General features: G+C 42.9%; 1 protein-coding gene across 3 annotated transcripts in view; it reads left to right on the top strand.

Annotated features, from left to right (window-relative positions):
- Positions 1–13431, top strand: part of LOC118964944 (cell migration-inducing and hyaluronan-binding protein-like) — a 155778-nt gene that overhangs the window by 79002 nt on the left and 63345 nt on the right. For all 3 annotated transcript variants that reach the window (XM_036981212.1, XM_036981214.1, XM_036981215.1), the window contains 4 exons: positions 6000–6137; positions 7020–7158; positions 7867–8103; positions 11888–12067. In XM_036981212.1, the coding sequence (XP_036837107.1) occupies positions 6000–6137; positions 7020–7158; positions 7867–8103; positions 11888–12067 (694 nt within the window). The remainder of the gene's footprint in view (positions 1–5999; positions 6138–7019; positions 7159–7866; positions 8104–11887; positions 12068–13431) is intronic.

The following is a 13431-nucleotide window of genomic DNA, read 5'->3' as shown; positions in this document are numbered from 1 at the left end:
GTGGGGTGTTGTTGTTTACAGTATGCTTTGTGGGGTGTTGTTTTGTTGTTGTTTACACTATGCTTTGTGGCGTGTTGTTTTGTTGTTGTTTACAGTATGCTTTGGGGTGTTGTTTTGTAGTTGTTTACACTATGCTTTGTGGGGTGTTGTTTTGTTGTTGTTTACAGTATGCTTTGTGGGGTGTTGTTTTGTTGTTGTTTACACTATGCTTTGTGGGGTGTTGTTTTGTTGTTGTTTACAGTATGCTTTGTGGCGTGTTGTTTTGTTGTTGTTTACACTATGCTTTGTGGCGTGTTGTTTTGTTGTTGTTTACAGTATGCTTTGGGGTGTTGTTTTGTAGTTGTTTACACTATGCTTTGTGGGGTGTTGTTTTGTTGTTGTTTACAGTATGCTTTGGGGTGTTGTTTTGTAGTTGTTTACACTATGCTTTGTGGGGTGTTGTTTTGTTGCTGTTTACAGTATGCTTTGTGACGTGTTGTTTTGTTGTTGTTTACAGTATGCTTTGTGGGGTGTTGTTTTGTTGCTGTTTACACTATGCTTTGTGGGGTGTTGTTTTGTAGTTGTTTACAGTATGCTTTGTGGGGTGTTGTTGTTTACAGTATGCTTTGTGGGGTGTTGTTTTGTTGTTGTTTACAGTATGCTTTGTGGGGTGTTACTGTTTACACTATGCTTTGTGGGGTGTTGTTGTTGTTTACAGTATGCTTTGTGGGGTGTTGTTGTTTACAGTATGCTTTGTGGGGTGTTGTTTTGTTGTTGTTTACAGTATGCTTTGTGGGGTGTTGTTTTGTTGTTGTTTACACTATGCTTTGTGGGGTGTTGTTGTTGTTTACAGTATGCTTTGTGGGGTGTTGTTTTGTTGTTGTTTACAGTATGCTTTGTGGGGTGTTGTTTTGTAGTTGTTTACACTATGCTTTGGGGGGTGTTGTTGTTTACAGTATGCTTTGTGGGGTGTTGTTGTTTACACTATGCTTTGTGGGGTGTTGTTGTTTACACTATGCTTTGTGGGGTGTTGTTGTTTACAGTATGCTTTGTGGCGTGTTGTTTTGTTGTTGTTTACACTATGCTTTGTGGCGTGTTGTTTTGTTGTTGTTTACAGTATGCTTTGTGGGGTGTTGTTTTGTTGCTGTTTACACTATGCTTTGTGGGGTGTTGTTTTGTAGTTGTTTACAGTATGCTTTGTGGGGTGTTGTTGTTTACAGTATGCTTTGTGGGGTGTTGTTTTGTTGTTGTTTACAGTATGCTTTGTGGGGTGTTGTTGTTGTTTACAGTATGCTTTGTGGGGTGTTGTTGTTTACAGTATGCTTTGTGGGGTGTTGTTTTGTTGTTGTTTACAGTATGCTTTGTGGGGTGTTGTTTTGTAGTTGTTTACACTATGCTTTGTGGGGTGTTTAGTTGTTATTTACACTATGCTTTGTGGGGTGTTGTTGTTTACACTATGCTTTGTGGGGTGTTGTTGTTTACACTATGCTTTGTGGAGTGTTGTTGTTTACACTATGCTTTGTGGGGTGTTGTTGTTTACAGTGTGCTTTGTGGGGTGTTGTTGTTTACACTATGCTTTGTGGAGTGTTGTTGTTTACACTATGCTTTGTGGGGTGTTGTTGTTTACACTATGCTTTGTGGGGTGTTGTTGTTTACAGTATGCACCACTCGGGAGCCCACTCTTGACTGAAACCGTCCTAATTGGAAATAAACTTCATGTTGTCATCCGACACAAGCACAAGCACTTCAGTTTATGTTGTCATCCAGAGCCACATTTGTTTATTTTCCAAGCTATAACACACAATATTTTACAAGTGCTTTGTGTTTTCATGTTTGGCCATGGAAAATCAAGTATAATTGTATCTTGATACTGGTATCGTGATAACCCTAACACACTCACACACACACACACACACACACACACACACACACACACACACACACACACACACACACACACACACACACACACACACACATAATTTCCTATTGAAAACTTGCATCCAGTCCATTTGAAGGTCCTGGAGGTGTTGTTTCAGTTTCTAAATCGTTCCTGGCTTTCGAAACCTCCTAAATATAAAGTCCTATGTTTGACCAGAGATTTATGTGGCTGTCCCTATGTGGCTCCGCTCAAAAGCAGTGCACTTGTGTATGTGGCTGTGTGTGTGTGTGTATGTGGCTGTCTGTGTGTGTGGCGGTCTGTGTGTGTGTGTGTGTGTGTGGCTGTCTGTGTGTGTGTGTGTGTGTGTGTGTGTGTGTGTGGCTGTGTGTGTGTGTGTGTGTATGTGGCTGTGTGTGTGTGTGTACGTGGCTGTCTTTGTGTGTGTGTGTGTGTGTGTGTGTGTGTGTGTGTGTGTGTGTGTGTGTGTGTGTATGTGGCTGTGTGTGTGTGTGTGTATGTCTGTGTGTGTGTGTGTGTGTGGCTGCATGTGTGGGTGGCTGCATGTGTGTGTGTGGCTGTGTGTGTGTGAGTGTGGCTGTGAGTGTGGCTGTCTGTGTGTGTGTGTGTATGTGGCTGTCTCTGTGTGTGTGCGTATATGTGTGGCTGTTTGTGTGTGTATGTGGCTGTCTGTGTGTGTGTGTGTGTGCGTATATGTGTGGCTGTTTGTGTGTGTGTGTGTGGCTGTGTGTGTGTGTGTGTGTGTGTGTGTGTGGCTGTCTGTGTGTGTGTCTGTCTGTGTGTGTGTGTGTGTGTGTGTGTCTGTCTGTGTGTCATTTGAGACAGAGTTCAGTCAGGGTACACTGTGGTTTTTGATGAAACAGTCTGAAAAGCGGTGAGGTCAGCGTTTCCACAGGTCCGCTGCCAGGCACGCCGAGACTTGGCCTCGCTTCCTTGGGAATTATATTATTATCCGTTCACTCTGAATGCTCAGGAAATAATCTGTGGTTAATGATGGGAGAGTTGTGGATAGAGGACATATGTGGGTATATGTTTGTTGTGTCAATGTGTATATGAATAATGTGTGATAAACCCAATCCATTTGAAACTACATCTTTAGTCTACTTAGCGTAGGGAAGATCAAAACAATACCTTTTAATTCCTTTTCTACAAATGTAATTTACCTGCTCATTTTACCATCATTGCTGGTAAAATTCTAATTTGAATTAGAATTCTAATTTCTAATTACATTCTAATTTGAAGCGCTATGACGTCATACTTGTTTGATAATATTTACATATCTGGCATTTCTCATCTCATATGTATATACAGTATTCTATACTATTCTACTGTATCTTAGTCACTTAAAAATGTTTACATATCTGGCATTAGTCATCTCATATGTATATACTGTATTCTATACTATTCTACTGTATCTTAGTCACTTAAAAATGTTTACATATCTGGCATTACTCATCTCATATGTATATACTGTATTCTATACTATTCTACTGTATCTTAGTCACTTAAAAATGTTTACATATCTGGCATTACTCATCTCATATGTATATACTGTATTCTATACTATTCTACTGTATCTTAGTCACTTAATAATGTTTACATATCTGGCATTGCTCATCCATATGTATATACTGTATTCTATACCATTCTACTGTATCTTAGTCACTTAATAATGTTTACCTATCTTTCATTACTCATCTCATATCTATATACTGTATTCTATACTATTCTACTGTATCTTAGTCACTTAAAAATGTTTACATATCTGGCATTACTCATCTCATATGTATATACTGTATTCTATACCATTCTACTGTATCTTAGTCACTTAAAAATGTTTACATATCTGGCATTACTCATCTCATATGTATATACTGTATTCTATACTATTCTACTGTATCTTAGTCACTTAAAAATGTTTACATATCTGGCATTACTCATCTCATATGTATATACTGTATTCTACACTATTCTACTGTATCTTAGTCACTTAAAAATGTTTACATATCTGGCATTACTCATCTCATATGTATATACTGTATTCTATACCATTCTACTGTATCTTAGTCACTTAAAAATGTTTACATATCTGGCATTACTCATCTCATATGTATATACTGTATTCTATACTATTCTACTGTATCTTAGTCACTTAAAAATGTTTACATATCTGGCATTACTCATCTCATATGTATATACTGTATTCTATACTATTCTACTGTATCTTAGTCACTTAATAATGTTTACATATCTGGCATTACTCATCTCATATGTATATACTGTATTCTATACTATTCTACTGTATCTTAGTCACTTAATAATGTTTACATATCTGGCATTACTCATCTCATATGTATATACTGTATTCTATACTATTCTACTGTATCTTAGTCACTTAATAATGTTTACATATCTGGCATTACTCATCTCATATGTATTTACTGTATTCTATACTATTCTACTGTATCTTAGTCACTTAATAATGTTTACAAATCTGGCATTACTCATCTCATATGTATATACTGTATTCTATACTATTCTACTGTATCTTAGTCACTTTAATAATGTTTACATATCTGGCTTACTCATCTCATATGTATATACTGTATTCTATACTATTCTACTGTATCTTAGTACATGCCGCTCTGACATTGCTCATCCATATGTATATATTCTTAATTCATTCCTACTTAGATGTGTGTGTATTGGGTACAGTATATGTTGTGAAAACGTTAGATATTACTGGTTAGACATTACTGCACTGTCAGAGCTAGAAACACAAGCATTTTGCTGCAGCTGAATAACATCTGCTAAACACGTGTATGTAACCAATACAATTTGATTGATTTGGACACCGTTGACACTCGCGGCCTGTCTTCTTTCATTCACTCATATGCATTCTATTTTCAGCATGAGCAGGCTCGTTCACGAGCTTTAAAAAAATGCTTCCCATTTCATTTGAGCTTAAGTCGTTCAAACAAGTTACCAAGTTGTTCGGACGAGATAATTCCAAGTGTCTACTTTTTCTCTTGTTATTGTTTGCCTTGGGCTTCAGGGTTTCTGTAAGTTTGTGTTTTTGCCTGTGTTCATGTTTTATTTGAGTTTGTTTATGTGGCATACTGTGTGAATGTGTGTGTGCAGATGTCATTGCCCAGTGTAGTGCAACGCCTGTTGCAGATCGCCAGACCACTGTCCTTCACATCATGATCACACAGAGAACAGAGGAAGTAGGAACTCTGAACCTATTGGTGGACCCCAGATACTTCCCTTTACACACTCTCTCTCTCTCTCTCTCTCTCTCTCGCTCGCTCGCTCTCTCGCTCTCACACTCTTGCTCTCTCGCACTCTCGCTCTCTCTCAGTTTCAAAGGCTTTTTTGGCATGGGAAACATATGTTAACATTGCCAAAGCAAGTGAAGTACTGTAGATAATAAACAAAAGTGAAATAAACAATCAAAATTAACAGTAAACACTACAATCACAAAAGTGCCAAAATAATAAATACATTTCAAATGTCTCTCATTCTCTCTTTTTCTCTCTTTGTCTATCTTTTTCTTTCTCGATTTTTCTCTCTCCTATCTGTACCTATCTGTTCCTCTCTGTTCCTCTCTCTCTCTCTCTCTCTCTCTCTCTCTCTCTCTCTCTCTCTCTCTCTTTCTCTCTCTCTCTCTCTGAACTGTTCTTTCTCTCTCTCTGAACCTCCAGCATCCCCAGAGCTATACTACTAGCTGTCTAACCCATTGTTGCAATAACAGCTAGTTCTTTAGCCAACTCCTTGAGTCAGACATGACATGAGAATGACAAAGGATTTGGCTAAAGCCCAGACAGATCTAGTTTCAAGACCTAACTCTCAAACTGCTGTGTCCGATGGTTTCTCAGCTGGGTTCTTTCATGGAGAAAACCAGTCGATTGGAGCCTATTAATTCATCTGTATTAGCCCAGGGGAAAATCTGGTTGGCCGGCCCGTTTGGTGTCCGTCCAATCAATGACATTGACTGATGAATGAATTATAGGATGTTGGCATAGTGTTTGTTGTTGGAAACTATGGGCCAGATCAGAACTTCAGTGATCAGTGAGATCTGTGTGTGTCATGACGTTAACCCTATTGGTCGATCCAACAGTGTGTCCAGACAGGGAGCCCGGCCTGCAGCCATGGACCCCCGGCCACAGTGAAGCCCACCATGTTACCATTGGCTATGGCAGAAAGGTCATCCTCACCTCTTCAGCTACTGTCCACTCCATAGAGATCCTCAACGGAGGTACGTCTGTGTGTGTGTGTCTGCAATCATATTGTTAAACTGTCACCCGAATTTACTTTATCCATCAATTGTGTGTGTGTGACAGTCTTGCATCCTTCCCAAACTGGGCTCAACCAGGGATTCTCTGCACACATCGGCAACAGTCACCCTCGAAGCATTGTTACCTATCGCTCCATTGTTACCTATTGCTCCATTGTTACCTATCGCTCCATTGTTACCTATCGCTCCATTGTTACCTATCGCTCCATTGTTACCTATCGCGGGGCCCTTGCAGAACAAAGGAAACCACTACTTCAAGGTCTCAGAGCGAGTTACGTCACCGATTGAAATGCCGCTAGTGTACACCGCAAACTAGCTAGCCATTTCACATGGTTTACACTCACCCCCTCTGACCTTCTCCTTCTCCACAGCAACCAGTGATCTGAGTCAACATCATCAATGTAACAGTGTAGCCATTTCACACTGGTTACATGTGTATGTGTGAGTTAGGAACCTGATACTATGTGTCCAGGTAACCACTAACTCACAGTCAAATCAAAGTCCCCATCTCTCATCCACTTCTCTACAGGACTACATAACCTCTGTCAGATGGACGTTATCGTGAAATGCAGCCCTCATAAAGGGTTATTGAGTTTCCCCCCCTGTGTCTGTGTCTGTGTCTGTGTCTGTGTCTGTGTCTGTGTGTGTGTCTGTGTCTATGTCTGTCTGTGTTTGTGTGAGCCACAGCTCAGTGCCATAAAAGGAAGAGAGATGTGATGTGTCAGGCCTTAGGGCATGAAATACCTGTCAGGAGATCTCACCAGTAAAGATCTCGCTCTCTCGCTCTTGCTCTCGCTCTCTCCCTCCCTCTCTCTCTCCCTCTCTCTCTATTGCTCTCTCTAGGAAAGTTAGTAATAGCAGACTCGTATCGTCCCATCCTACTGCGTACCAAACACATTCTGATCGGCAACAGAGGACAGCTGCACATAGGAAGTCCTGACTGCCCGTATAAGGGCAACCTTACCATCTCCTTATTTGGAAGGTGGGTTTTGAACCCAGACCAGATCTCATAGCCTTCAGCCCTCAACCTATTTGGTAGCCTCTAGACTCTATCCTCTTTCTCCTAGCCTCAAGCCTCTTTGTCATAGCTCCTACCCTCTATCGTCTAGCCTCTATTCTCTTAGCCCTTATCTCCTAGCCCCTAGTCTCTATCTCCTCACTTCTATCTCTTAGCCTCTAGCCTGTATCTCATAGCCTCTGTCACCAGCCCCTAGACTCTGTCTATTAGCCCCTAGCCTCTATCTCCTAGTCTCTATCTCCTAGCCCCTCGCCTCTATCTTCTAGCCCTTAGCCTCTATCTATTAGCCCCTAGCCTCTATCTTCTCACCTCTATCTCCTAGCCCCTAGCCCCTATCTATTAGCCCCTAGCCTCTATCTCCTAGCCTCTATCTCCTAGCCCCTAGCCTCTACCTATTAGCCCCTAGCCTCTATCTCCTCACCTCTATCTATTAGCCCCTAGTCTCTATCTATTAGGCCCTAGTCTCTATCTATTAGACCCTAGCCTATATCTCCTAGCCTCTGTCTCTTAGCCTCTATTTCCTAGCCTCTATCTCCTAGCCCCTAGTCTCTATATCCTAGTCTTTAGTCTTTATCTAGTATATTCTAGCCTATATCCCCTTATCCCCTATTGTGTAACCCTCTAGCCCATATTCTTTATTAATTGGTTGATCAATCATTGACTCTTCTCCAGGTCTGACGACACAGACACAGAGCACAGTTACTTTGGCCGTAAGTACATTGGTGTGGGGACAGGAGGGACACTGGAGATCCATGGGGAGAAGAAGCTGTCGTGGACCTTCCTCAACAAGACCCTGCACCCAGGGGAGAGCGAGGACAACAGCTACCTGTTCGAGAGGGGCTGGGGCAACCGGGGGATCATAGTTCACGTCATCGACCCCAAGACTGGAGAAGTGCTCCACAATGATAGGTATTTTATATGTTGTCATGTTTTTATTTCACATTAAGGCTTGCACAATTCTGGTACATTTTTCAAAAGTTCCCAGGTTTTCCGGAAATGTTGGTTGGAAGGATGTCCTGCGTATTACCGTCTTATTCCAGAAATGTTGGTTGGAAGGATGTCCTGCGTGTTACCGTCTTATTCCAGAAATGTTGGTTGGAAGGATGTCCTGCGTATTACCGTCTTATTCCAGAAATGATGGTTGGAAGGATGTCCTGCGTGTTACCGTCTTATTCCAGAAATGTTGGTTGGAAGGATGTCCTGCGTATTACCGTCTTATTCCAGAAATGTTGGTTGGAAGGATGTCCTGCGTGTTACCGTCTTATTCCAGAAATGTTGGTTGGAAGGATGTCCTGCGTATTACCGTCTTATTCCAGAAATGTTGGTTGGAAGGATGTCCTGCGTGTTACCGTCTTATTCCAGAAATGTTGGTTGGAAGGATGTCCTGCGTGTTACCGTCTTATTCCAGAAATGTTGGTTGGAAGGATGTCCTGTGTATTACCGTTTTATTCCAGAAATGATGGTTGGAAGGATGTCCTGCGTATTAATGTCTTATTCCAGAAATGTTGGTTGGAAGGATGTCCTGCGTATTAATGTCTTATTCCAGAAATGTTGGTTGGAAGGATGTCCTGCGTATTAATGTCTTATTCCAGAAATGTTGGTTGGAAGGATGTCCTGCGTGTTACCGTCTTATTGCAGAAATGTTGGTTGGAAGGATGTCCTGTGTATTACCGTTTTATTCCAGAAATGTTGGTTGGAAGGATGTCCTGCGTATTAATGTCTTATTCCAGAAATGTTGGTTGGAAGGATGTCCTGCGTATTAATGTCTTATTCCAGAAATGTTGGTTGGAAGGATGTCCTGCGTATTAATGTCTTATTCCAGAAATGTTGGTTGGAAGGATGTCCTGCGTATTACCGTCTTATTCCAGAAATGTTGGTTGGAAGGATGTCCTGCGTATTACCGTCTTATTCCAGAAATGTTGGTTGGAAGGATGTCCTGCGTATTACCGTCTTATTCCAGAAATTATGGTTGGAAGGATGTCCTGCGTATTACCGTCTTATTCCAAAAATCTTCCAACTGGGATATCTGGAAAACCTGGGGACTTCTGGAAAGTTACTGGGGAGTTCTGGAAAACCTGGGGAGTTCTGGAAAACCTGGGGAGTTCTGGAAAACCTGGGGAGTTCTGGAAAACCTGTGGACTTCTGGAAAACCTGGGGACTTCTGGAAAACCTCGGGACTTCTGGAAAACCTCAGGACTTCTGGAAAACCTGGGGACTTCTGGAAAGTTACTGGAATTTTGTAACCCTTTCACCTTTACTGTTTTTTTTTACATCTAAACTCTATTTAACTTTGTTTAATAGTAGCAACATTAGCCTGCTAACAATCACTGAAAATAAATGACTTCAACACCCCTGTTGTAACAAAACGGTTGTGATAAGCAAACATGTTTTTAAAAAAACAACACTGGAGGAATTGGTTGTCTCTTTAAATCTGGAATCCTTCATAGTGAAACTGCCTTGTCCGTTTGGAATATTACATCAAAGAAGTTACTGCAGACAACACTCTGACATCATGGCAGGGGGAAGCGAACAGCACAATATGTACTGCTGTGTTTTGACCACTCAACCCACTGCTCAACACACCCCTCACCTCCGTTTAGTCCACTAAAATAATTTTAACAAAAGTGCTGGGGCGGACAGCGGACACCAAAATGCGGAGCGGTTTCCCCTAATGCAGATTCTATCTTTAAGTCATGACAGATATTGTTATTATCAGAACTCAGGATAAGACCCAGATGCAGACAGCTAGAATCACAGATGTTTATTGACCCAAACAGAGGGCCGGCAGAAGACTGGTCAAGGGCAGGCAGAGGTCTGTAATCCAGGGCAGAGTCAATAAGGTACAGAACAGCAAGCAGGCTCGGGGTCAGGGCAGGCAGAGGTTCGTAATCGGGTCAGAGTCAGGCAGGTACAGAACAGCAGGCAGGCTCGGTCTGGGCAGTCAGAGGTTTGTAATCGAGTCAGAGTCAGGCAGGTACAGAACGGCAGGCAGGCTCGGTCTGGGCAGGCAGAGGTCTGTAATCCAGGGCAGAGTCAATAAGGTACAGAACAGCAAGCAGGCTCGGGGTCGTGGCAGGCAGAGGTCTGTAATCCAGGGCAGAGTCAGGCAGGTACAGAACGGCAGGCAGGCTCGGGGTCAGGGCAGGCAGAGGTTCGTAATCGGGCAGGGTCAGGCAGGTACAGAACGGCAGGCAGGCTCGGGGTCAGGGCAGGCAGAGGTTCGTAATCGGGTCAGGGTCAGGCAGGTACAGAACGGCAGGCAGGCTCGGGGTCAGAGTCAGGCAGGTACAGAACGGCAGGCAGGCTCGTTCTGGGCAGGCAGAGGTTCATAATCGGGTCAGAGTCAGACAGGTACAGAACGGCAGGCAGGCTCGGGGTCAGGGTCAGGCAGGTACAGAACGGCAGGCTCGGGGTCAGGGCAGGCAGGTACAGAACGGCAGGCAGGCTCGGGGTCAGAGTCAGGCAGGTACAGAACAGCAAGCAGGCTCGGGGTCAGGGCAGGCAGAGGTCTGTAATCGGGTCAGAGTCAGACAGGTACAGAACAGCAAGCAGGCTCGGGGTCAGGGCAGGCAGAGGTCTGTAATCGGGTCAGAGTCAGGCAGGTACAGAACAGCAAGCAGGCTCGGGGTCAGGGCAGGCAGGTACAGAACGGCAGGCAGGCTCGGGGTCAGAGTCAGACAGGTACAGAACGGCAGGCAGGCTCGGGGTCAGGGTCAGGCAGGCTCGGGGTCAGGGCAGGCAGAATGGTCAGAACCGGGGAAACTAGGAAACAGAAACTTGAGAAAGCAGGAAGATGAAAAAACATGCTTTTAAGACCTGACAAGACAAGACGAACTGGCAACAGACAAACAGAGAATGGTGATGATAGGTGACACCTAGAGGGGGTGGAGACACAAAGACAGGTGAAACAGATCAGGGTGTGACAGTTATAATATGACACTAGAAGATAGGGAGAATAGCAAACACACTCCTGTTGGTATTAACTATCTAATAGATTTATAATGTTCTCCCTATCCCATCGTTCAACATCTCTGATTGAATAAAGAATGTCAGAAAACATTTAGTATGTACTGTAGTTAGAAAAACATTTAATATGCCGTCAGAGTACTGGTAAACAATAATTAAAAAGCCATTAAACAAAACAAACTTTGCTTCCAAGAGAAGGCAAGTCTTGAGTATTGCGTCAGGAGAAATTAAAACCCCATTTGACAAATGTATTTACTATTGGTTTGATATCAATTACCATTGACCTCAATTTCCTCACACAACCAAATTGAGACCTCACCCTCAAGATCTTACAGTATGCTCCCATGGGACTGTTTTGGGCGCTGTGTGCAATTCATTCATTGATATTTGTTGGTATATTTATCAGAAGATCCACCATAGATCAACCTTCAGAGGAAGATGTTTGTTGGAGTGATTGAAGGTCTTTTTTCGTGCTCTGTTATGTAGCTATGATATAGGTCAGTGTTTCACATCTCCGCTCCTCTAGTAGTGCCAACAGTACATATTTATATTGTGGACCCGGACAAGCACACCTGATGCTACTTGTCAACTAATCATCAAGCCCTTGACAAGTTGAATCGGGTGTTTTTGTCCGACACAACACAAATGTGTGCCATTCGTGGTACCGGAATTGGGAAACACTGAGATAGACTAACCATTCACCTCCCGCTCCCACTCCACTACCCAGGTTTGACACATACCGCAGTAAAGAAGAGAGTCGTCGCCTGGCCCAGTATGTAGATGTGGTAGACAATGGGATGATTCTGGCCATGATGGTCAACGATGAGGGGTCTAACAACCTAGAGGACTCGGCCAGGAAGATCCTCACCAAGCTGGGGAGTAAAGACTTCCACCGCCTGGGCTTCCGGTAGGTTCCTTGATCCCTGTCCTCCATCCAGGGAATTTTGAAACCAATATTATATTATACATGCATATCATTATGATGATTGATATTAGTATTTGGTCATTTTTTTGGAAGACTCTTACTAAGCTGGGCAGCAGACACTCCCTGACCCCTGACCTCTAACCCAGGGGTTTCCCAAAATCCGTTTTATGCATTGTGATCCATCTGTAGCCAACCATTTCTGCAGCTGCTTGGTCTGAACCAACTGTCTTTGGGGCAACTGCCAGGGCTGGAAGGAACTTGAAATCAAAGGCCATGGACAGATGGAATGTTAGAGTACTCTGTTCTGCTGGTAATTGTTTAGAATACAGTGCCTTGCGAAAGTATTCGGCCCCCTTGAACTTTGCGACCTTTTGCCACATTTCAGGCTTCAAACATAAAGATATAAAACTGTATTTTTTTGTGAAGAATCAACAACAAGTGGGACACAATCATGAAGTGGAACGACATTTATTGGATATTTCAAACTTTTTTAACAAATCAAAAACTGAAAAATTGGGCGTGCAAAATTATTCAGCCCCCTTAAGTTAATACTTTGTAGCGCCACCTTTTGCTGCGATTACAGCTGTAAGTCACTTGGGGTATGTCTCTATCAGTTTTGCACATCGAGAGACTGAAATTTTTTCCCATTCCTCCTTGCAAAACAGCTCGAGCTCAGTGAGGTTGGATGGAGAGCATTTGTGAACAGCAGTTTTCAGTTCTTTCCACAGATTCTCGATTGGATTCAGGTCTGGACTTTGACTTGGCCATTCTAACACCTGGATATGTTTATTTTTGAACCATTCCATTGTAGATTTTGCTTTATGTTTTGGATCATTGTCTTGTTGGAAGACAAATCTCCGTCCCAGTCTCAGGTCTTTTGCAGACTCCATCAGGTTTTCTTCCAGAATGGTCCTGTATTTGGCTCCATCCATCTTCCCATCAATTTTAACCATCTTCCCTGTCCCTGCTGAAGAAAAGCAGGCCCAAACCATGATGCTGCCACCACCATGTTTGACAGTGGGGATGGTGTGTTCAAGGTGATGAGCTGTGTTGCTTTTACGCCAAACATAACGTTTTGCATTGTTGCCAAAAAGTTCAATTTTGGTTTCATCTGACCAGAGCACCTTCTTCCACATGTTTGGTGTGTCTCCCAGGTGGCTTGTGGCAAACTTTAAACTACACTTTTTATGGATATCTTTAAGAAATGGCTTTCTTCTTGCCACTCTTCCATAAAGGCCAGATTTGTGCAATATACGACTGATTGTTGTCCTATGGACAGAGTCTCCCACCTCAGCTGTAGATCTCTGCAGTTCATCCAGAGTGATCATGGGCCTCTTGGCTGCATC

The sequence above is a fragment of the Oncorhynchus mykiss genome, chromosome 6 (assembly GCF_013265735.2).
Source record: "Oncorhynchus mykiss isolate Arlee chromosome 6, USDA_OmykA_1.1, whole genome shotgun sequence".
In the NCBI taxonomy this organism is placed as follows: domain Eukaryota; kingdom Metazoa; phylum Chordata; class Actinopteri; order Salmoniformes; family Salmonidae; genus Oncorhynchus; species Oncorhynchus mykiss.
Note: the sequence above shows the minus strand (reverse complement) of the source record. Positions and strands in the feature narration are given on the sequence as shown.